Source organism: Salminus brasiliensis, chromosome 8 (genome assembly GCF_030463535.1).
Source record: "Salminus brasiliensis chromosome 8, fSalBra1.hap2, whole genome shotgun sequence".
NCBI classification, from domain to species: Eukaryota; Metazoa; Chordata; class Actinopteri; order Characiformes; family Bryconidae; genus Salminus; species Salminus brasiliensis.
This window is the reverse complement of record NC_132885.1, coordinates 19,833,707-19,855,556: the sequence shown is the minus strand read 5'-3', so window position 1 is coordinate 19,855,556 and position 21,850 is coordinate 19,833,707. Positions and strand designations below refer to the sequence as shown.

Below are 21,850 nucleotides of genomic sequence, written 5' to 3'. Positions count from 1 at the left end.
TGGAAATTTGATAATATTAATACTTCAGATTTTTAATTTGTTTTTGTTTTGTTTTTTTGTTTTTTTTTTGTTTGTTTTTTTTCTTTCTCTTGATTACACCTTGAGATTATCACATGCCTTTCATTTCTGTGTATTTATGTAAAGCGTCTGTGGTCGCTTTTCTTTAGTATAATGTCTTTGCAGTTATTTTAGATCATATACGATTTTTTTGTTAGCTGTTTTTGTTTTAAAGTTCTTCAGATGTCGTAGCAAAAATTTGTGTCTTTTCTTTTTTTTTCTTTCTTTCTTTCTTTTCAACTCCAAATGCACAACTGAAGGTACAGAGTGGTATTCTCTTTTAATAATGGTAATCTAACAGCAGATTTACACACATGGCCAAAGGTACGTCATGGATCGGCAGTGGTTGTATACTGAATATGCAGTCTGTTAGGACGACTTATTTGTAGTAAGCCGTTAAATAAAGGTGCCATAACCCATAACTCTGAGCCACATTGCATTCCATTTTTAGGGAGAGAACTGTACCAGTACTTCATAGCAGAAATGCTTTTATTTATGCTTTATACTGTGAATAAAAATCATGACCTTGAAAATCTCTATTAATTTTGATATTTAATATCTGTGCTCTGTGAATCTGCAGTGTTTGTCCATATCTGGCTGTTGTCTTTTACACTGTGTCAATTTCATGAAATTTCATGGAATAGAAATGCTTCAAAATGACTTGCAGAGTTTTTCCATTGACTTCTATTGAAAGTGTAGAAGATTTTCCTCTTCTTCTGTACAGTTGCCATTCTGGAAATACATTATTTATTTATTTATTTATTTTGGTGATGGTCAATAATATACACAGTACAGTAGCTTCGGAACATCTAGGGTCCAGTCGCACCATCAATCACTGAGATCTGTCCACAAAAAAAGGATTATAAAAATGTATACACACAAGCAGTTAACATTACGTTGTAAACAAATATGAGACAAAATCAGAGAAGAAACTTTATTTTTGCATAGCCCACAGCCTCAAGTTAAAGTATTTAACAAATAACTGCTCTACTGGAAGTCTGTGCTGATGTTCTTACCGAAATGCAGTGGAACTTGTTCTTAGTCCATCCAACATGAAAACATTAGGCTTATCCTTTTCATTTTGGCATCAATATGTTGGAAAATACAAGGCTGTAGCTCAACTGTGAGAACAGTAAAGCAGTGCAGAACTGAATGATCATACACAGAACAAAGCAATTACCATACTAATCTGAGTGACAGGCTAAAGTGGAACTATACGCTCAAGTCTACTTAACAACACTGCAGTGTGTGTAAAGGTATTGCTAGAAAATACTAAGAGAATTGCAGATCTTTAAGAAGTGTGTTTAGCTACACATAGCTAAGGAAATCTAACTAGTGCCTATTCACAACATAGCCTAAGGTCTCTGAAAAGTCTCTGAAACTGATCTGAGGGATGGAACAAAGATTGATGGAAAAGAGGTGATCAGCACTGTCTAACAGGGTCCAAAGGCTCCCACCAAAAAATCTGTTAAATATATAGATCAGAGCACAATATTCATAATTTTCCATACTCCGCAAACCATGCAGTGACCCCTTAAGCCCTGTGAAAAGAGTCACTGGAAGAGACTACGACCCATCAAGACATGAAATCATGGCTGTGTCTGAAAGGTAAAGAATCATGTCAATGCCAAGTGGTTAAATTAAATGTTTTGTGCTAAGGTACCTAAGGTCTCTTGCCGATTTGTGAAGACAGCATGGATGTACCCTTCCCATAATCCTCTGGCTTGTCTCGTGAGAAAAAGCAACTCAGCGGAAACAAGCAGCAATCTTACAAGTGTAGGTTATGATTATTTGTCCTTTATCATTTCTGGGGAGAAATAGTCAGTAGAATAGCTGAATTTGGGCTTCTTATATATGACAATTAGAGTTAGCTACTCCACCAGCTGAAAGTAGTAGTCTGTATTCTGGCAATGCTGTTTCGTATTGCTGCTTTCAAAGTGTGTCTGTGGTTGTAGGGGCCTTGATCTCGATGCTGCCTTCTAAAGTACTGGCTAATGAGACAGCATAGGCAGGCGGGCATCAAGGCAGCTGCCCTCCGTTTTAGATACAGCTGTTAGGATAAAGAGGATCAGTCAGAAATGATTTTGTATTGATTTCAATAACCCTTGAATCTAAGCTGTCCAATGGACCCACACACCCCAAAACTACTGTAGATGTCAAGACTCTCCACTGAACTGTAGGGCTCATGCATTCAGATCTGCTCTGTTCTCGTGTATCAAGTATACACTCCAGCACCCAACATTCAGCCTTCGCGCCCTGACCCCTCCTTCTCCCTGTCACGCCATAACACTGTTTCCAGAAGCATATCATTTCATTAGACTGACCCTCTCCCGATCTTTTATTCTTCCACTATTTAATAATGAAAATCGGATTAAAGCATTGTGGAGAAGGGGCCAGCGGAGCTGGAGGACAGAAAGATCCACTCTTCCCGTGAAGTACGAGCTCAGGGAAATAAATCAATCATTCACACACCTCTGTCTGTGTGTGTGTCTAACAGAGTGGGATTAGCAGAGGTGAGAAGCCACGGTGATCACAAAACACCTGGATGCAATTGGTTCGGCTTTTCCATGAGTCAGAGCAAGCGGTGTAGCCGTGAACAGAACGGCAGGCATTAGCACAGGGTGGAGTGTGTCAGGGTAGACATGGCTGAGCTTTCCCTACAGTGCAAACCATGGGACATCCTCAGTGACCTTGAATAACCGCTCTGTTCCTGCAGGCAGGGCCGCTTCTGGCTTTAAGTGGTATCAGCAGTTACTTACAGCCCCTGAGCCACTAAAGGCCCCATGAGTATGTGGTGGGGTTTTTGTGATGAATCATTAATGACTCCACTCACTTCCTCAAAAATATTCACTTTATTTCTGTTTGCTGTTTTATATCTTTAATTAAAAAAATGTAATCAGGCATCAGCCATAGGCACATCAGCCTGATCAGCCATAACATTAATACCTATGAAAGCCTAATATTGAGTAGGTCTCCCTTGTGCCGCCACAACAGATCTGACCATTCGAGTCATGGACCCCACAAGACCTCTGAAGGTGTCCTGTGGTGTCTGGCACCAAGGCTTGATACAGGCTGGATCCCATTTGTATTAGTATCAGCAGGTCTAGAATCAGATGTATTTCTCTATGACAGTGTGCTGTCTAAGTGTTCTACACTGCAGTAACCACATCCTCTGGAGGCACATTCTGTAGAGGCCTAGAGTTCATAGTCTTAGTCATCAAGGACTGCTCATTTAGCGCTTTCCCTAGTGATGTATATACTCAACATTACACAGCACTCCTGCTGCTTTCCAGTTTCTGGCCTTCCTGTTCTCCTCTACAATGTATCCAGAACGCAGCTGCTTGCCTGGTCCATAGTCTCTACTGAGGTCACTTTACTGGCTCACTGTGGAAGCTGAAATCAAATGCAAAACTCTCTGATGGTTCATGTATACACTAGATCTGTGCCAAGTATTAAAAGACAAATGGTCAAACATAAGAATCTGAGCCACTTTGAAAGAGAACAAATTGTGATGGCTAGACGACTGGGTCAGAACATCTCCATGGGGGAACAAAATGTTTTATGGGGTGTTTCTGGTATGCAGTGGTCAGTACCTATCAAAAGTGTTCTAAGAAAGGACAACAAATGAACCAACAACAGTGTCATGGGGCACCTTTGGGCACCTTAGAGCACCTAAGGTTCCTTGGTGTAATATATGGAGGGCCCACCCTTCAACTTACAGGACTGAATGTTAATGCTGATCTCTTGGTGCCAGACATTACAGGATGCCTTCAGAGGTCTTGAGGAGTCCATGCCTCAAATAGTCAGATCTGTTTTGGTGGCACAAGGGGGACCCACTAAATATTAGGAAGGGTGTTAATGTTATGTTAATGTTATGACTCAATAGTGTGACTTTATGCTTCCAGAAACTATCAACATGAGGAACTCATCTGTGTTGTGTTCCTTTATCTCTGCTAGAATTCCCTTCAGATTATGCTGATGTTGGACACAAGTTTTTGAACTGATAAAAACTAGACTGGGTATCTTTTCCTGGGCTCAAATCCAATGAACATTAGGTGACCAGAAGATGAGTGATGAGTGATGTTGGGATTTCAATTTCAGGTAAGAAGGCTTGTTCATTTTGGGATGAAGCATTGTGTAGAAGCCGATGTCTCACAGCCGAGGTTTTCTGGCTCCTCAGTGGTGGTATGAGCTTCCCTCTGCGGCCTTGTGTCTCTATTCTATCTGTTGTACTGCAGACCCACCTCTTCAGACAAGCTAGTGTTTCTGTGCTTTCTATTGTCTGCTGTAAGACTCAATTCCAAGAACATCACTGAAAATAGGCAATAGTTCCTGATTTAGTTTGGTGTTTGAACTATTAAACCCTCTCTCTTAGAGAAGTTTGTCTATAGAAGATTTAGAAGGTTTTGCGACACACAGATATGTTGAGATGTGATGGTCTGAGATGATGACACCTGTTTAAAAAGTGCTGCATTTACATGTTTATCTTTACAATGTGAAGAATGTGGTTTTACAGAGTGTGGATTGTTGCTGACCAGACCTACATAAACCAAACCACATCAGTTTAGAGAGAGAAAGAGAGAGAGAGAGAGAGAGAGAGAGAGAGAGGTAAAGAAATAAAGGACAGGGCAGAGGATCAGGACAGTGAGGTAAGGTGATTTAGACCAGCAGAGCTGGAACTGTAGTGGAAGTATCTGGGTTAGACGGTGAAATAAGAGGAGATTAGTGTGTGGGCACTGTAAGCTTATAGTCAGAGAGAAGTAGTAACAGTTGTAAATAATAGGAGCTGAGTTTCTTGTGCACTTGTCTGAGGGAAATGAGCATGGTAATGTAGTGTGACTGGATCTCCAACATACTCCAACCCACCACGACTAAAGTTGTGTATGTGTGTGTGAGTGTGTGTGTAGGTGTGGTGAAGTGTGGGGAATTTTTTTTTCCCTTTTTTTTCCATTTCATGACCATTCAGCTTAAACCTTTCTTTTCCACAGAGGCAGACACAGAAATTAGTATATTAGTCATTATGGCCTAATCAGACAACAGCACCCAACTGCTTTGTGTAGCTAGAAAAATCAAGGTAAAGGTTAGTTAGCTAACCAGCCTCCAGATAAAACACACTCTTCTGTGTAATGACGTCAACTTAAAGGCAGTTTTATCTGTGGGAGCAGATAAGACCATAACACACTTTCCATAGTGATGTATGACTGAATAAAACCATAAACCGGGATCTCAGTCGTCACGTATGACAGGTGAGGGTGGTGGGTAAAATACTTTCCCAGCCTGCTGGTGGATGATGACAAATCGGAAACTAATAAATCATTACAGACTACAGTCCATCTGTTTCTCTGCATGCTTTGTTAGCCCCCTCTCACCCTGTTCTTCAATAGTCAGGACCCCATAGGACCACCACAGAGCAGCTATTATTTGGGTGGTGGGTCATTTTCAGAACTGCATGTCACACTGACATGGTGGTTGTGTGTTAGTGTGTGTTGAGCTGGTATGAGTGGATCAGACACAGCGGTGCTGCTGGAGTTTTTAAACACTGTGTCACTGTGCCACTCTCTGTAAACGCTGGGAGACACTTCTACCTAGTTGATCCACCTTGTAGATGTAAAGTTAGAGACAGAAGCTTATCTGTTACTGCACAGTTTGTGTTGGTCGTCCCATAATCCTTCATCAGTGGTCACAGGATGCTGCCCACAGGACACTGTTGGTTGAATATTTCTGGTTAGTGGACTGTTCTCAGTCTAGCTGTGATGCTGAGGTGTTTAAACACTCCAGTAGCTCAAACTGTTGTGTCTGATCCACTCGATCCAACACACCACCACCACATCAGTATCACTGCAGTGCTCAGAATATATATATATATATATATATATATATATATATATATATATATATATATATATATATATATATATATTCGCTGGTGTATCAAAGTGTACAAACGTACAGGTCTACCAGCAGTGGCAGAAATCTCAGTCTACTGGAAATTCTCCCCAGACGATGAAAATCATTTCACTTCAAGGCAAGAATTGCTTTTAGACGTTAACGCAGGTCCTTTACCACCAATTTCTGCATACCATCAACATACAAAGCATTAAGGCACACAAGAGGCCTTTGCCCACATCTGCTCACACCAAGAGTGATGAAAATGATGAGAATTTCCTGTAGTTCATGTTTGTGCTCCCTATAATAAAATGAATAAAAGGCTCTCTTTGCTCCACTGTTGGGGTTTATATGAGCAGCAGATTACTGCCCTTGATCAATACTGGAGCAGCAATAACACTGCTTATGTTTATCTGCTTATCTGCTTACTGCAGCTCACATTAAACAATGCCTTTAAATTAAGTCTGAAACTTGCGAGGGCAGTCAAGGGCCACCGTGCTGTGTGTGCTGCCGTCCAGTGCGGGGCAGGAAAGAGCTCAGGTTTCAGCAGCTGTTCTTTTTATTCAAATATTGAAAGAATCTCACTTTCTATAAGCCTGAGGACTTATCTCACACTCTCATTTTCCTCCTACTTGGTCCTACAAACAATGTTCATTTTGAATGAATTGTACTGCATCGTTACTGGGGTTTAAACTTAGAGAAATGCAAGGATGGAAAGAATGCAGAAGTTTGGCAATGAAAACTGATGACCAAGCAGGCCCAGTCATGAAGGCTACAAACTGGGGGTCAGGTACACCAGTTGTTTCTTATCAAGCTCACATCTGGTACACAATCAGACGACTGTCATGTTCCTTTTTTTGTTAAGGTTTATCGGTTCCTGTGAATGAGCTGCTTCCCTGCTGAAGATCTTTCATCTAACAGCTTTGTAAAGATGGGGTGGGGAAGGGTAGGGGGAGGTAACATGATGCAGAGTATTTGGATGTTGATGCTGATCAGACATTGTTGTCAACCGATTGTATTTGAAGCGTGTAATGGATGCAGCATGTCGAAAAGTCCAAAGGACCTTTACCGTAGGCCTCAGATGAAAGCCATCAAAAGGCTGGAGAATAAATGGTAAGGTACAGCAACAACAAACTGCTGGAGTACTGTATACAAAAGCATGACACAGAGAGTTACCATGCAGAAACAACCAAACGTTTTAACCAAATCTCAACCAACCTCCCGAGAAGTCAATGCAATGCTTTGGCAAACCAAATTTATGAGTCAGGGGAACCACTGCAAGCCTTTGAGAATGTAGCTCTGATGAGCCTGAGCTGTGGTCCATGGGGTGTGATATGCAGATGGTTAGAGTTTAGTGCAGCGAGGGGGAGAGGGAACAAGGGGTGAAATATGAGTTCTTCTGAGAAATGACAACAAACCATGACAGGAAACACTCCACGCCATTATAATCTGCATCCTCCCCAACATCCCCCCTCCTCTCCCCTTCTCTGTTTCGGCCACAGGAACATCTGCCACCCTCCCTCCACCCATCACCTGTTTCTCAGGACCTTGAGCTCCTATAAATGGCACCTCTTCAGAGATGCAGCCAGTTAGTGTTTGAGCAGCTTGCCTATTTCCTGGCAAGGAAGGCCAGTTTGCTTAAGCTGCTGGCTTTCTCAGACTATTAAAGTACAGGGCTTAGGCTGGCTTCTCGCCGTGCCTGTTACACCACAAAAATCTCACCTCAAACTCCAATGTCCTGTAATTTAAGAAGAACAGCACTGCACTGCAGACTGTGCTCTCTGTCTTTTATGGGAGGATATCAGACTGTGGGTTATAACTAAAAAATGAATACATGACCTCCATTCCCTGTGAGCATGCTGAACTCAAACCCTTCCCCTTATCTCCTCTGGTGTTGACATCCTGGACTTTGGCTGAATTTGGCTTGAGCAGCTTGTTAGCATTTGGCTATGTGAAGCAGGGACCCTCAGTTGGCCCCAGAAGCCATTTGGAGCAGCAGATGTGATCTGTAATAAATGCAGGTGCTATCAAACCTGGCCTTTTAGACAGCAAGTCACTTTGTTTGTGATAGCTACCGAAATTGAGGGCAGAAAGTCAAGAGGGCATACCGGTGTCGATGGCTGTAACAGCAGAACATGCTTAATTGGATATGGGTGGGAGTAAAGAATGAATCCGATCCAATCCTGTAACAAATCCAGCCTGAAACAGCACACACTCACGCTGTGATGCCATGTAGTTAGCTGTAGCCTATGTTTCCTTCTGTGGGGTAGTAGAGTGTTTGAGTAGTTTAAGCATGGATCTTCTATTCTTTGTGTTATTTTTTGGTATAAAAGACAAATTCCAAAATGACTCTTAACTTCGTAGGGCCTCTTTACTTCCTGTTAGTGATCATGATTGACTACAGCTGGTAATTTCTCTGTGCCGACATAAAAGGGTTAGTTTGGCAGCACTCACTGGATTGATCCAACACACAGTGCAATGGGAAAGCCCAGAAAGCTCAGAGCAGATCTGAGAAGGATGATTGTAGAGTTACACAAGTCTGGAATGTTTCTTGGTGCAGATTCCTAAACATCTACAGATTCCAAACCCATCAACTCAAAGTACAAAGTTACAAAGTTGGCGAGTTCTTGAAATGTGTAGCCACTTTAGTCTTGTGTAGTCTTGAATGGTCAGGAACAACCCAAGAACCATCAAGGCACAGGCCTACCATGAAGCAGGAAGCTACTGGAACATCAGTGTCACTGTCTACAGTCAAGCACATTTTACATCGCCATGGACTGGGAGGCTGCCGTCCAAGTAAGAAGCCCCTGCTCCAACATAGGCACCTCCAGGCTCGACTACAGTTTGCAGCTGACCACACGGACGAAGAAAAAAGCTTCTGCAGGAATGTTTTATGGTCAGATGAGACACAATGAGCTAGTCAACCCCAAGAGCACTGTACCAACTGTTAAGCAGTTAAGTAGTAGTGGTGGCATGTTTTTTGGAATTGGTGCATTGCAGAAAGTGGATGGAATAATGAAGAAGGAGGACTACCTCAGAATTTTTACAGCGTGACTTCAAACCATTAGTTAGTTAGATGGTTGAAACTTGGACACAAGTGGGTGATCCAACAGGACAATGACCCCAAACACACACAAAGGTGGGAGAAGAATGGATAAAGAAGGCTTTTGGGATGGTCTTCCTGACCTCAACCCAATGGAAAACTGTGCTTAAGAGTCAGTCAGTCAGTCAGTCAGTTAGGTCAGAGCCAGGAAACCAGCTAATTTAATTGAACACCAATTCTGCCAGGATGAGTGTCCAGCCAGAGAAATATCCAGCCAGAGAAACTGTTGAAACCTCAGAAATGTGTTGATGGCTACCTAAAGCATCTAACCGAGGTAAAAAAAAAAAAGAAAGAAAAAAAAAAAAAAAAAAAAGGCTTGTGCACCAAATACTTTTGTTTTTAAATTTCATGAAATATGCAGGTTGTCATTCCTCCCCCGAAAAAGAACACTTCCAAGTAATCCTTAAAAGTCCAATATTGCTGTGGCATTCGTGTCCAGGAGGAGTGTATGTAAACCTCTGACTGCAAGCGTACAGCAGACATCCATTAAGTTCATGGAACCTCTTCAATAATGTTAATATAGGAAAATAGAATATTCCTGTTGTAAAAAGGACATCTTTTGTTTGCTGGTGCTCATTTTACGGTTCGTTATTTTTAAAGAAAAATGGAAGTTCGGGATCGGACAATAACATTCCAAAACAGACAACATATCCAATCATTTTAGTGTCTCATATATCATTTTAAAGGGACATAAATACAGTCGGTCATTAAAGGAACTCAGAGGTCCATAATTGAATGCATTTGCAGCTGTATGGACAGCTGGAGAGACTGCAGCCAGCATCCTTAAGTTTTAGATTAGTTTACTAGCCTCTGGTTGCAGTTACATCTACAAGCCACTGAGTCACAGCATGTTTTCTGGCTTTGAGCATGATGAATGCGATAACCTTTTTCCAAGCATTCTTCGTCATGGGAATCGCCATCCAACGTGTGGAGAATCTGGTGAAAGGCTGCTTCAAATGTTAAAAAAATACATTCGGGACATCAACACTGCCTACAACGTACCTGTCTTATAAAAGCAGTGTCAATGAGATGAGTCAATATCGCAGCTAGCCAAGCCAAGCCAAGCTTGTACCAACTGTTTTTTTTTATCTGCTTCATTTGAGGGTGAAGGGTGAAGGACACAAACCTGTTAAGGCCTGCATGAGTGATGAGCCAAGGCAAGAACGCATCTGTGTCAACAATGGTGCAACTCAAAGTAGCCGAATGCATTCTTTAGAGTGGGTGTCCACAAACATTTGGACATAGTAGTGTAGGATTAACCTTCACTCCTAATGCTCATCATTGAGCCTCAGCCTCACCCATGGCCCTGTCACTGCTTCAATAGTTGTCTTTCCTTGGAGAACTCCACAAGACCTGCCTGATGTGCTGGAGATGTTCTAACCCCTGGAGATTGCCGATCCATCACAATTTGGCTCTTGTCAAAGGGGCTGAGATCCTTACACTTACACTGACTGTTTACTGACTGCCTAATGTGTATGTACCACAGTACCACAAAAGTGCCACTATAATGAGGTAATCTGTGTTATTCACTTCACCGGTCAGTGGTTTTAATGTTATGGCTGTAAGTTGTGGGTTCTGAATGACATATATATCAGGCATGATGTCTGAGCTCTGGTTATGTCAGCAGGCGTCAGCGGGTGGAGAGAAAAAATATTAACCATTAATAATAATAATAATAATAATATCAGGTATATAATAATATCAGGTTTCACCTCTTACTCCCGTCACTCCCACGTAACATCCTGCAACAACACTATAGCCGATACCTAAACCTGAAAATACCTGAGCCTGCCCTCTGTGTGGTAGTGCCATGTGCCGTTACATGCCCTATCTATTTCAGGAAAAAGAGCTATAAAGTGATTGATGTCCTGCAGAAGAAGTGAATAACCTAAAATATGTGGTGATCAGATGAATGGAGTGGGAGGATGCTCTCAGGATTGTCTCTGCCTCTCTCGCTCACGCTCGCATTCTGCTGTGTGGTGTTTTCATTGTCTCCCTCAGCATATGTCTTTCAGCAATTTTCCAGAAATAGGGCTTTGTTGCCTGATTGTTGTCCTCTCACTGGCCTGGCCGTGTTTTGACTGCCCGAGCCCTCTGATCCCCACGCACCTGCCGTCCACATAAACATGTAACATATGGGGAGTTTGGAAATCTCCATTCTCCACAATGATCAGAGGTCCATGTGAGCTCACGTTTTACTGGGGGAGAACAAAAAAGATCCGAGGGAGGGACAACACTGCAGATTTAACACTTACAGGAACAGATATCACACAGGAGCCACAACAGAGCCAGTACAAGCTCTGCTCACTTTCTCCAAACAGCTTTTTTCGAGCAGCTATTCCTCCAGTCGTTGAGTCAGAGGCCATAAAAAATACAAATTCCCGTCTGACAAAGCTTGGGGGGGGTGTATTACCGTGAACTGCAGAATGGAAATCAAGATGGAAATCTGTAGTAACGTTCCCACACCATTAGAGAAGTCTTCGTGCACAACGTCCTTGTGAAATCTCAACTGTTTGCAGTGGGAGAACATCTCTGAACAGCTCATCCCACAAACAGGAGAACACCACAACTGTCAGCTCCTGCTGTGACATGCTCCTCTTCAAGCGAAGTCCCTGAACGGTTACTTTCCCAGTTAGCAGCAACACTATTGAGTAATGTCACCCCGCCTCAAACCAGTCCGACGTCCTGCAGCTGTTCCCATTGGCAGATTCATTGCACATTGATTAAACATCTGATAGACTGATCTGATCTGGTGGCGACTGTTACGATTGCTTCAGTTTCAATGGAAATGAAGCAAATTGTTAGACCATTTACACAGGCAAGCTACAATTCTACACTATAGGTCCAAAAGTTTGGGGACACCCCTTCTAATAGATGCATTCAGCAACTTAAAGGAGCACCCATTGCAAACACTGACGTGCAAATGCACACACACGCACAACTCATCTAGTGTCAGTTGGGACAATAATAGACGTACTGCCAATACAATAGGACTCAGAAGAGAAACAAGAACCTATTGACACAGTGCCAACATCTTCTCTGAAATATGGGTGTTCCATTCAATACTCTTTGGGAGGAGTTGTGTAGGAGGTGGGTGGTGATCATTTAACGTCCTGTAGAGAACAGAGGAGACAGGTACACCAACAAAAGGCATGATAAACTGCATCATTGATTTAAGAAGAAACCATAAATGAGCAGTGCTTATATCCATGGAGCGTATATGAAGGTGTGTGCATCATATGATTCATACCAGATTCAGGAATTGAATTGAGGAATTTAAGAATTCCTCAAAAGTTTACCAGCTTTTGCCAAAAGACTGAGGCATGGCTCAATACCGTACCAACCCAGAGCGCCCATCTGTAGCAGGGTGCTGACACGTAGCTCTGCTGGAGTGCGCCAAGGGGGGGGAAGGGGGGGATGCAAGGCCATGATGAGTAACCGCTGAGTGCAAGAAGGAATGCTTAAACGTTCTGATGTGGCACAAACAGGAAGGCATTGTTCCAGAAACGTGACTTTAAGGGCTTGGAACCAGGGACTACCACCAAAACTATGACCTAAATACACCAGCCAGTTCACAAACTGTTATCTATAGCTCACTCATCTCAGAGACCAAGCAGCATGTGTCCAATAAACATTTATTTAAATTAATTTGCAGTTATTATCTGCATTAAAAGGTCATGTGGAAGAATTGGACCAATAGAGCCTCTTTTTGGGGAATTTGGACCCCAGCTTTAAAGAAACTGGCACTTTTGAAAGCAGAAAGACAATAAGAGAAATATGTAAATTTCTGTGTTCGCCCCAGGGGATGTAGAGTATTGAGTACAAGACACTAAATAAAAGAATTAGGCAAATTGTTTTTAATGGCTTATTTAATGGTACACCAATGTAGCATTTAAATAAACCTCTCCCCCTCTGGCATGAAAGAAATACAAGCAGCAAGAGGTGTGGGGTTCAATACTTTATTTCTTTCCCCTCTTCACATACACATTTCCCAATGTTCAGTTCCATCCAAAGGAAATTTAAAGTGAGGTAAAAGTGCTGAAAAAACAAAAGGAAAAAAAAAAGAAAAAGAAAACGGGGCTATGGTATAAGGAAATATCTTCATAGTCCTCAAATCACCAAACTGACAAATAAGATCTTTCCAATGAAATTCAAAAGAATATATAGTGCAACACTTCCATATATTAACCTTTTCAACTCACAATCATTGGCTTCGTCAGACAAACAGCAGATAGAAACAAAATGTAAACAGCATCTACTGCAATTCTCCCGCACTGTAGCATTGGAGCTATTAAAATAAAGGCCCTCCAGCATCAGCAAAACTCGCACTTTAGACCCCCGTCCGAGCCCAGCAAAACACTAGACAAATACAGACACAGACACAGTTATGCATTCAGAGCTGTAGTGCAACATACAAGCAAAGCTCAAAACCATCTTTCATCCACAGACAGGAAGAAGAATGTCAGAATTGGGAATTTCATTTGGAATTACAGCTGGGGAGGGAGAAGGAGGGGGGGTTTGAAAGAACAAAAACACATCTGCATTACTATAAAACAACCACTTAACTGCAAGTTTCAAACTCCTCCCTATTTACAAGAAACATTGCACCTATAAACCTAGATCATGTTAGGCTCTGTCTAGGTCACAAGTTCTCAACCCTGGTCCTGGAGTACCTCCCAGTCCTATACACATTTTAGTCTTTCCCATTCACCATTCCAACACAGCAAGGGCTTGATACAGATTAGTGATTTACTGATTAGTTGGACCCCCCCCCCCTACCGAAATATGCAGGGTGCAGATCAACCCAAGACCAAGGTTGGGAACCACCGATTTAGGAGCTAGTCATGAGCAGATCATTACAAGCTACAGCAGGGTTGCTATCTACACAATGTCAGCATTCTCAAACATATCCTACAGCTGTTTTTGGGGTTTTTTTTTTTTTTTTTTTTGGGACAACACATGACAACCTTAATTTGCAGAACCTGGCCAACAATCCATCAGGCCTCCCATAAGGAGACCAAAACCACTGATCACCAACTGCTGAAAGCAGAAATGCAGACAGGACAAACATACTCTAAATGCATATCCTGGGTCACACTAAAAGATGTAGGGTACAAGCCACAGGTTAAAGTCAAAAGAAAACCCACAAACATCCCATCTCCCTGAGATCTAGTCAGCCAGCCGCTGCCTCGTGTCTCATTTAGAGCTTATATGCTTACACTACCTGCTACCAGCTACCTGGTTTAGAAGGACTTTTAAAGTGCATCTATTCTCTGGGCTGTTTGAGTCATTCATCCTCGGATATGACAATAACGGCACAACCCTTTATGCTCCGCTCTGGTGGTGGGGTGGGAGGTGATGGGGGTGTTAACGCACAAACCTCAAAAGCAACCATTACTGGAATGACTAGACAACTAGGTTTGAGAAAAGCAGGGTAGCAGGATGTGAGGGCTGACCGCAACGAGACGAGAGAGAGAAAAAAAAATAATAAAAATAAAAATACACCAAATGAACCTAGCTCCAGAAGGTCACTTGTTCCAAACCCCTTCACTCTGACAAGACAAAAAAAAAAGTAGGAAAAGCGGCATATTTGGAAAGTAATAATAAATGAAAAATAATAAAAAAAAGAAAGAGTAATAACGATACACAGAACTACAAAAATGTGGTCATTCGGTCAATGCTTTTTCCACACACTCAAAACAAACTGCCACCAAGTTAAGGCACTTGTGTTTCGTTGCTGGTTCAAACACTGGTCCACAGTCTACATTTCTACACACAAACAATAACTGATAGCAGCTAGCAAAGGGGAGGGGAGAGAAAAAAAAAGGGAAGAGACAAACCCAGGTTCAAAATGCTCTGACCCAGGGGTGTGACCAGGGCCTGCAGAGGGCTACTGTGACCCACCCCCTCCTCCCTCCCAAAGTCTGTGTGAGAGGCAGATAAGAGGCCGAGCCCTGCTCTCCAGGTTATCGGAGCGTGTGCTAGTGTGCCTGTACATGCTGAACCGGCAGCAGCTGTGTGTGTGCACACAGAGCGAGCAGAAAGAGGGGATAGGAAAAGCCTTGGTAAGGGCCACTGGGGCAGCTGCTAGCCATTACATAAGGGCAGCCAGAGGGATCTCCACCATTTCTCTCCATGTGCTGAGTGAGTGCAGGCAGGCAGTAGAATCTGGACAGCCAAGTCCTTGCTGCTGTCAACTTCCGTCCTGGGTCACAGAAATGTAACAGTTTGAAATACAGAGCTCGGGCAGTTGACACTGATAACCTGTCTGGGTGGGAGCTCCACGGAAGACTAAATGTGACGGGAGGAGCTCTAAATCAGAATGGAGTGTGAGAGACACTGACTCTTAATCTGGATCAAAATTGAGTGTGAAACATCAATCACATCCGCAGTGAAATCCAGAATTGGAAGGGAGCACATTTCCACGAAGAGGCCCTGCCTCAGCTCTTCCTCTTCTTGACCAGACAAGGGTGCCCAGCGTAGGAGATCACGCCTCACATGAGGAGGAATGTGACACACGCACATGTAAGGTGGTCGTCACAGCAGAAAGCCTGTCCTACCAGCACCAGCGTAGGCATATTCCCATATTCCCACCCCCTTCAACTCGTGCACCTCACCAGATAAATTTAGAGTGGTGTGACACCGGCGTGGAGTCTCGTTACACAGCGATGCAAAGCCTGCTAAGGATCACGATAGACTCAAGGACTGAACACCTAATGCCTTATCCTTTTAAGGGAAGGGACAAACTTGCTCACTCTTACACACTCGCACGCTCTCCCTCCCTCAGTGTTCATTTAAAACAGACTTCCATGCTCAGGCCATTCATTCAAAGTTAGACCTATCCTCACTGTAGCAGACGTAGCCAAAACCTTCCCTCATTTTACACAGCCCATTTCAAGCACAGAAACGTTGTTCCTGAACCTTAAGGAGGAACTGTCCTTCTGTACAACATGCTATTACCATGTTTAGTGACTTGGCGGGACTCAGAAGTTACAGCAACTGCACAAATGCATGCCTGACCGAGTTTACAGATGGCACATGTATAGCGGTCGAAAGCATGTACTGGAGAACACTAAAAATACCCAGTAAAGGATGCAGGAGACTGAAGTACACCATGAATGGCATGTTCACAACAACGCTTTCATATCTGTAACCATTAGAGCAGAAGCGTGCAGCTTCCTTCACCCCACTAGAACTGATTGGGATTAGCTGAGCAACAGGAAGAGTTAAAAATGCTCATTAAGCCCAAGGCTATTAAAGATATTAGCAGTTTACCAGTGGTTAAAAAGGGGGAGGAATGGGGGAAGAAAAAAAAAAAAAAAAAAAAGCACACAAAAACCCTCATTATAGCACTTTGGAATTTGCTGTTCAAGCCTGTGCTCATGTTTTTCTCCCCAAAAGACTTTTGTATTTTTTTTTCCCCAATTTACACAACAGTTTTTAGCTTTTTTTCCATATTTTTCCTTTACTTTTTATCACAAGAACATGATCAACACTGTTCCTCAAACTTTTTTTTTCCCCTGAATATTCAAGATTTTTTTGTTTTTTTATTTTAACTTTCACCATCTGTGTTAGGGAGGCATTAAGGCACAATAAGAATTTAGGCCTGCATTACTCTGATCAGAGACACAAATATAAGCAACAAACCAAATTTAAAGGAGAACCATCAGTATAAGGAAATGTAATCTAAGCACTAAAAATATATCACTTTGGAGCCAAAGGTCTCGACCCTTCTGCAGATAAGAAATAAGCTCCCCCCCAAAAAAAAAGAAAAAAAAAAAAAGGAAGGGAAAAACACAAAAAGCAAACAGTCCTTTTTAAATGTATATTTTATGCTTGCAGGGGAAAAGTTACGGCCCAAAAGCCAGCCTTTCTAATCATTATCCTCCCCCTGACGACGAAGCATCTTCTGTCGAGTGTCTTAGTTACACGGCAGCCATGTTGGAATGGACTGGTTACACGAGGCCACATAATAGTTACTAAAGTTTAAGTCTCTGACATAAGGGGCCGGCTGGTAGTAACAGGTGACACTGGACGCGTCCGGTATGGCATTCTGTTCGGCCAGCACCCGGAAAGCTGTGAGTGAGATGAGGTTGAGCGTCTGCCTCCTTTCGTGTCCCATGAGGCACACTGTGCTCTCATTCACGACCCGTCGCAGGATCATGAGGTAGTCATACTTGCTCTTCTCTTCGCCCACAAAGTGACTCTGCAGGTAGGCCTCCAGTTTCCTCTGCTGTTCGCCAATGTCAGGAAAATCGATGAAAAACCGAGAGCACATGTAACGCTCCAGGGCTTTGAACTCCTCCTCATCCGTGGGCCTAAAGTCCCTCACCAGGAGGTTACAGTATTTCAGCAACCCACCGCCACGGATCTCCTCGGGCCTTTTGGTGGCTATCAGCTTGTTCCTGAGGTGGTCCAGAGCAACAGCAAAGTCTCCGTACACACTCTCCCCAACCACAGTGGGATGAAAATGCTGAGACATGGGGTTTTCTGAGAAGTCATAATACGACAGCAGGGAGTCCAGAATGATCTGGAAGGAGTCCACACTGAACTCGAACTGCCTGCGGATCGAGTCCACAAACTTGAGCTCCACGTTGCGACCGTTGTTGTTGGACAGGGAGATGAGGGACCAGCGGTCTTGCTCGGTGTAGACCTTCACCAGTTTCTGCACGTAAGCCTCCTTCAGGGTCATGGGTGTGATTTTCTCCTTGTTCACCCCCTCTGGCAGGAAGTCCAACAAAGTACCCAGCACCACATCTTTGATGAGCTGGAACTGTGCTTCCTGGGGAAGGTCAACTCTGAAGATAATGTCCAGATCTTTGTAGCTCCAACCGATGTCTTTCACTAGGACGTGGCTGGCTGTGGAGCCATTTAGGCGGATGTCTTTGACCTGAATGCCCCTCTGCTCCAGACGGTTACGCACCATCTGCACAATGTCCTTCAGCCGGACCTCCAAGGTGGGAAAGTTGCCACGGCCGTGGACCGGCACCGCCTCGGTAAGCACCTCGTTCAAGCGGCTCACCTGGTCCCAGGTGAGTACGCTGTAGGACTCGCTCTCGCTGCTGGATGAGGATTCAGCCATGTTTGCCTTTCTTGAGGTTCTCTCAGACAAACTGCAAAAAAAAATAAAAAACACATTAATAAATACATGCTGGTTCCACAACACATCATTATTATTATTATTATTATATTTATGAAGCACACTTGTGTGATTGGGCCTGATGCTTGGTTAAAGTTAAAAAGTTACATAAAAGCATGCCTAATTTTAACTCATTAAATATGCACATTTTAGGACCTAACCTAAAGCTTAAACGAAATTTCAGATAAATAGACAGATAAATAGACAGATAAATAGACAGATAAATAGACAGATAAATAGACAGATAAATAGACAGATAAATAGACAGATAAATAGACAGATAGGTTTCTACCAAATCCTTCGAGAACTAACTAATAAGCCCAACTTTATCAGGGCTACATACTTTTACTGACACCATATCTAGACGAATTACGAGCGACAAAGCAGTTTGGACAACACGCTCGGTCACGATGATAAAAGTGTTGCCTTTGGACCAGACCTCCACAGCCAGTGAAAAGAGAAAGCCCACAGTAACGTTAGCTAGCGAACTCCCCCAGTTTCCAGAAAGACGCAGCAGCTTTCAGCAACAATCGAGCAGTCAGTCAGTCAGACAGACAGACAGACAGACAGCCGCGCTGCACACAGGAGAGTCCTGCTGTTTACATCCCCTCAAAACCAGGACGGAAAAACCCAGAAATACCCAAATAAAAAAAAACCTTAAAATAAAAAAAAATTTAAAAAAAGAAGCGTGTGAGTGTGAGCGCTTCAGCCGAGCTGACCACGAGAGTCGAGGGTTATAGCAGATCATGAGTGCAGTTACCAAAGAGCTGGAACTGACGAGCCAAACAACTCCATACAATAACGAGTTAAAGGTCCTGTGAGAACAGCGAGCAGCGCGAGCAGCACCCGGGCTTTAAAGAGACAACACGTGACAGTCTTCACCAAACCACTCTTCACACTGCCTTCATGTCCAAACCTGACAGCGACGTTTCCAGCTACTTCAGCAGCGGCCATCACCAGCTAAACTTCACCACGACTAAAGCGGCGGAGTGAGAAGCAGTTCTCATCTTCATAATCCAGCCAAGCCCCCAAAACTAGCGAGTCTCAAACTTCTGCCCACCCTGACCCAAAATACACAAACAGCCTAAACACGAAAAACATCCGCTATCTTCACCACGTAAAAATGCGAAAGCATCAAACCTGCAGTAAAAGGCGAATCCACTCGATGTAGCTACTCAACACAGTAAGTAGAGCACCACGCGGACGTTAGCTAAGGTTTAGTGCCCACACCTCCATCCGTCCGTCCACTCGCTCTCCGCTCCACATAAAGACACCAGCGCTTCTGGGCTGAAGAGCTGCGCCGCCTTCTTTTAAGCCGAAGAGTTCACTGGGTAAAAATATGACCACACGCCGCCCTCCACCGCGCGGCACTATATTTCTGAAAACATGTGCTGCAGGGCGCACCGCAGCCACCTCGTATCCTGCGATTAAAGCCGCAGTCAGACTCGCTAGAGTGTGGATGATATTTACCACGCAGGGCTCGGAGTGAAGCTCCTCGGCGGTCACGCTGCTGAATTTTAAAAACTGACAGGACTCCGCTGCCTGGTATCAATGCGCGCAGCGGCCGCGCGATTGGCTGAGCAGGTTTTTTGCGTTGCCCGGTAACCATACGCGTAGGTCGAGCCTCACTCAGCATGTGGGAGAGAAGAGCTCTAGCGGCCGAGAAAGGGACTGTTAGCGGTTCCGTGATCTGATGGTTTCCTCTCTACTACAGTAGCCTCGACCTTCCCAACAACACTCCTGATGTTCTATAATAGTAGAAGACCATATGATCTTTGGTCGAAACACAGTCTAGCTTATGTATGACTCTCTCGAAAGGCCAAATGATTGGTAGGCGCGCCGGGTCAGAAACACGACCAACCATTTACCACCCCGTCACGTTTGATTTATTTATTTATTATTTTCTATTATCTTTTTTGATCTGAGGCGAATATGCTTTTTTGGAAGATGAACATATATTTCACGCTGTTGATTAAAAAAACAGTTTTGGAAACTGCAAAGAATGCAATTGTCTTTTATTTCATTTATTTAATTATTTAAATGTATATGTATCCTCGCCAGGGGTTTCAGTCTATAAAGATGCATAACTTTCTTATTATTCTTATTATTATTTATTATGTGTAATAATAAAAAATAACAACTACACATTTTTTCATTTTCAAGTAATGGCAAAACCAATCATATAGCTCTGAAATATTGTGTATGTAAAGTCCACTCCCAGCCCTGCTGAAAATATAGCTCAAAAAAAGATCCTTGATCAAACCTATTAAACAGCTTAATCCATAGCAAGCCTCCAAAACCTGTTTTTTTTTTACAGAAACGTTTCAATAGCTTGGATTTATCTATTTATTTATTATTATTATTTCCATTTGATCTGTAAATAATGGGATATACCAGTGCTTCTGAATTATGGTCTTGCTAAACTGTTGTACAGGCCTCCCCTGAACAGACCTGGGTATGTTGAACAAACACTATGCAGGGCAGGGGTAGCCCAGGACCAGGGCTGTGTCTACATTGAACCTGCTGTATGTGATTTTAGCCTGATTACTAAATTAAATGAGCTGACTAGTAGCTGATCCACATGACATCAGGGAAACTTAAAAAAAGCCCAAGACTACGAACCACCAGAACACACCATCTAGGTCTAATAATAATAATAATAAGTAAGCTGGGCTCGGCCATGCTACTGGAGCAGAGAGGTCATGGGCCTTATTCAAGGGCCCAACACTGGGAGCTTGGTGGTTAGTGGATCTGGGTATCAAACCACTAAGCTAACCACTACGCCTCCACCATCACTGCAGGGGCACTAAGTAAGTGAATGGACTGTGAAACTATCAAATTCCCCATGTGCTTCTATACTAGTTCTTAAAAATCCTCCCTCACCGTCAAATGTAGGTGACCTGCATTCAGCTGCCTCTATCTTTCCATTTTCTCACAGTAGGCGAGTGCTTTATCTCAGTGCTGCTGAGAAAAGAGCAGAGAGAAACTCTGAAGAAAAGGAAAGGGGGGGGGGTTAAGAAAGACAGAAATCATAGGAATGTCCCTCTGTCTTTATTGCGTGAGTCAGCACATCTAGACGTTTTTCTACCGTGTCTAATATTCCCCGTTCCACTTCCTCTTCAAGGGTAATCCTGGGGTCGCCCCCATACATGTACGCACTCTGGCTTGTACTCTCACCCTCCACCCACAGTTTCCTCGATGTTCAGTGCACAGGGGCTAGAATAACTGTCTTTTTATGCTGTGTTTTACCTGTGCTCAGTTAGGGTACTGTCAGAAAAGACTAATTTAACTTCAGTTTAATTGTTAACGTGTGTATTGAAAAGATTTGCATGATCAAACACTGTATAAAATAAATTAAAACCGTGTAACTCCATTTTTATTGTTTTAATACATATATACACAAATTTCCATATTCATCCAGAATTACTTAGTGAACAGAGCAGCTACAGGATTCAAACCATGGAGAAAACTAAAAACGGACAGAAATGGAGATAAAAGTTTTTTTTTTTTTTTTTTTACTAGACAGCAGCTTCTCTTTACGGTGGGCCAGTGGTTCATTATGAATGGACCCAGCAGAAATGCCCTGAAACTGCATTTTCACACAAACTTCTGTTGAAACTGAAGAACGCTCTTCCTCTTCCTGTAAGCTCACCATTTTGGAGATA

General features: G+C 43.0%; 1 protein-coding gene across 2 annotated transcripts; it reads right to left on the bottom strand.

Annotated features, from left to right (window-relative positions):
• Nucleotides 1-12,935: 12,935 nt before the first annotated feature.
• Nucleotides 12,936-19,511, bottom strand: tent5c (terminal nucleotidyltransferase 5C). Of its 2 annotated transcripts, none has more exons than XM_072685154.1 (2): nucleotides 19,326-19,511; nucleotides 12,936-18,159 (listed from the first exon to the last, which is right to left on the bottom strand). In XM_072685154.1, exon 2 carries the CDS (start codon nucleotides 18,126-18,128, stop codon nucleotides 16,968-16,970), a length of 1,161 nt encoding a protein of 386 aa, XP_072541255.1. In that variant the 5' UTR covers nucleotides 18,129-18,159; nucleotides 19,326-19,511; the 3' UTR covers nucleotides 12,936-16,967. The 2 variants fall into 2 exon arrangements, with proteins under 2 accessions (XP_072541255.1, XP_072541254.1); XM_072685153.1 differs by lacking the exon at nucleotides 19,326-19,511 and adding an exon at nucleotides 19,102-19,145.
• Between the last annotated feature and the right edge of the window lie 2,339 nt (nucleotides 19,512-21,850).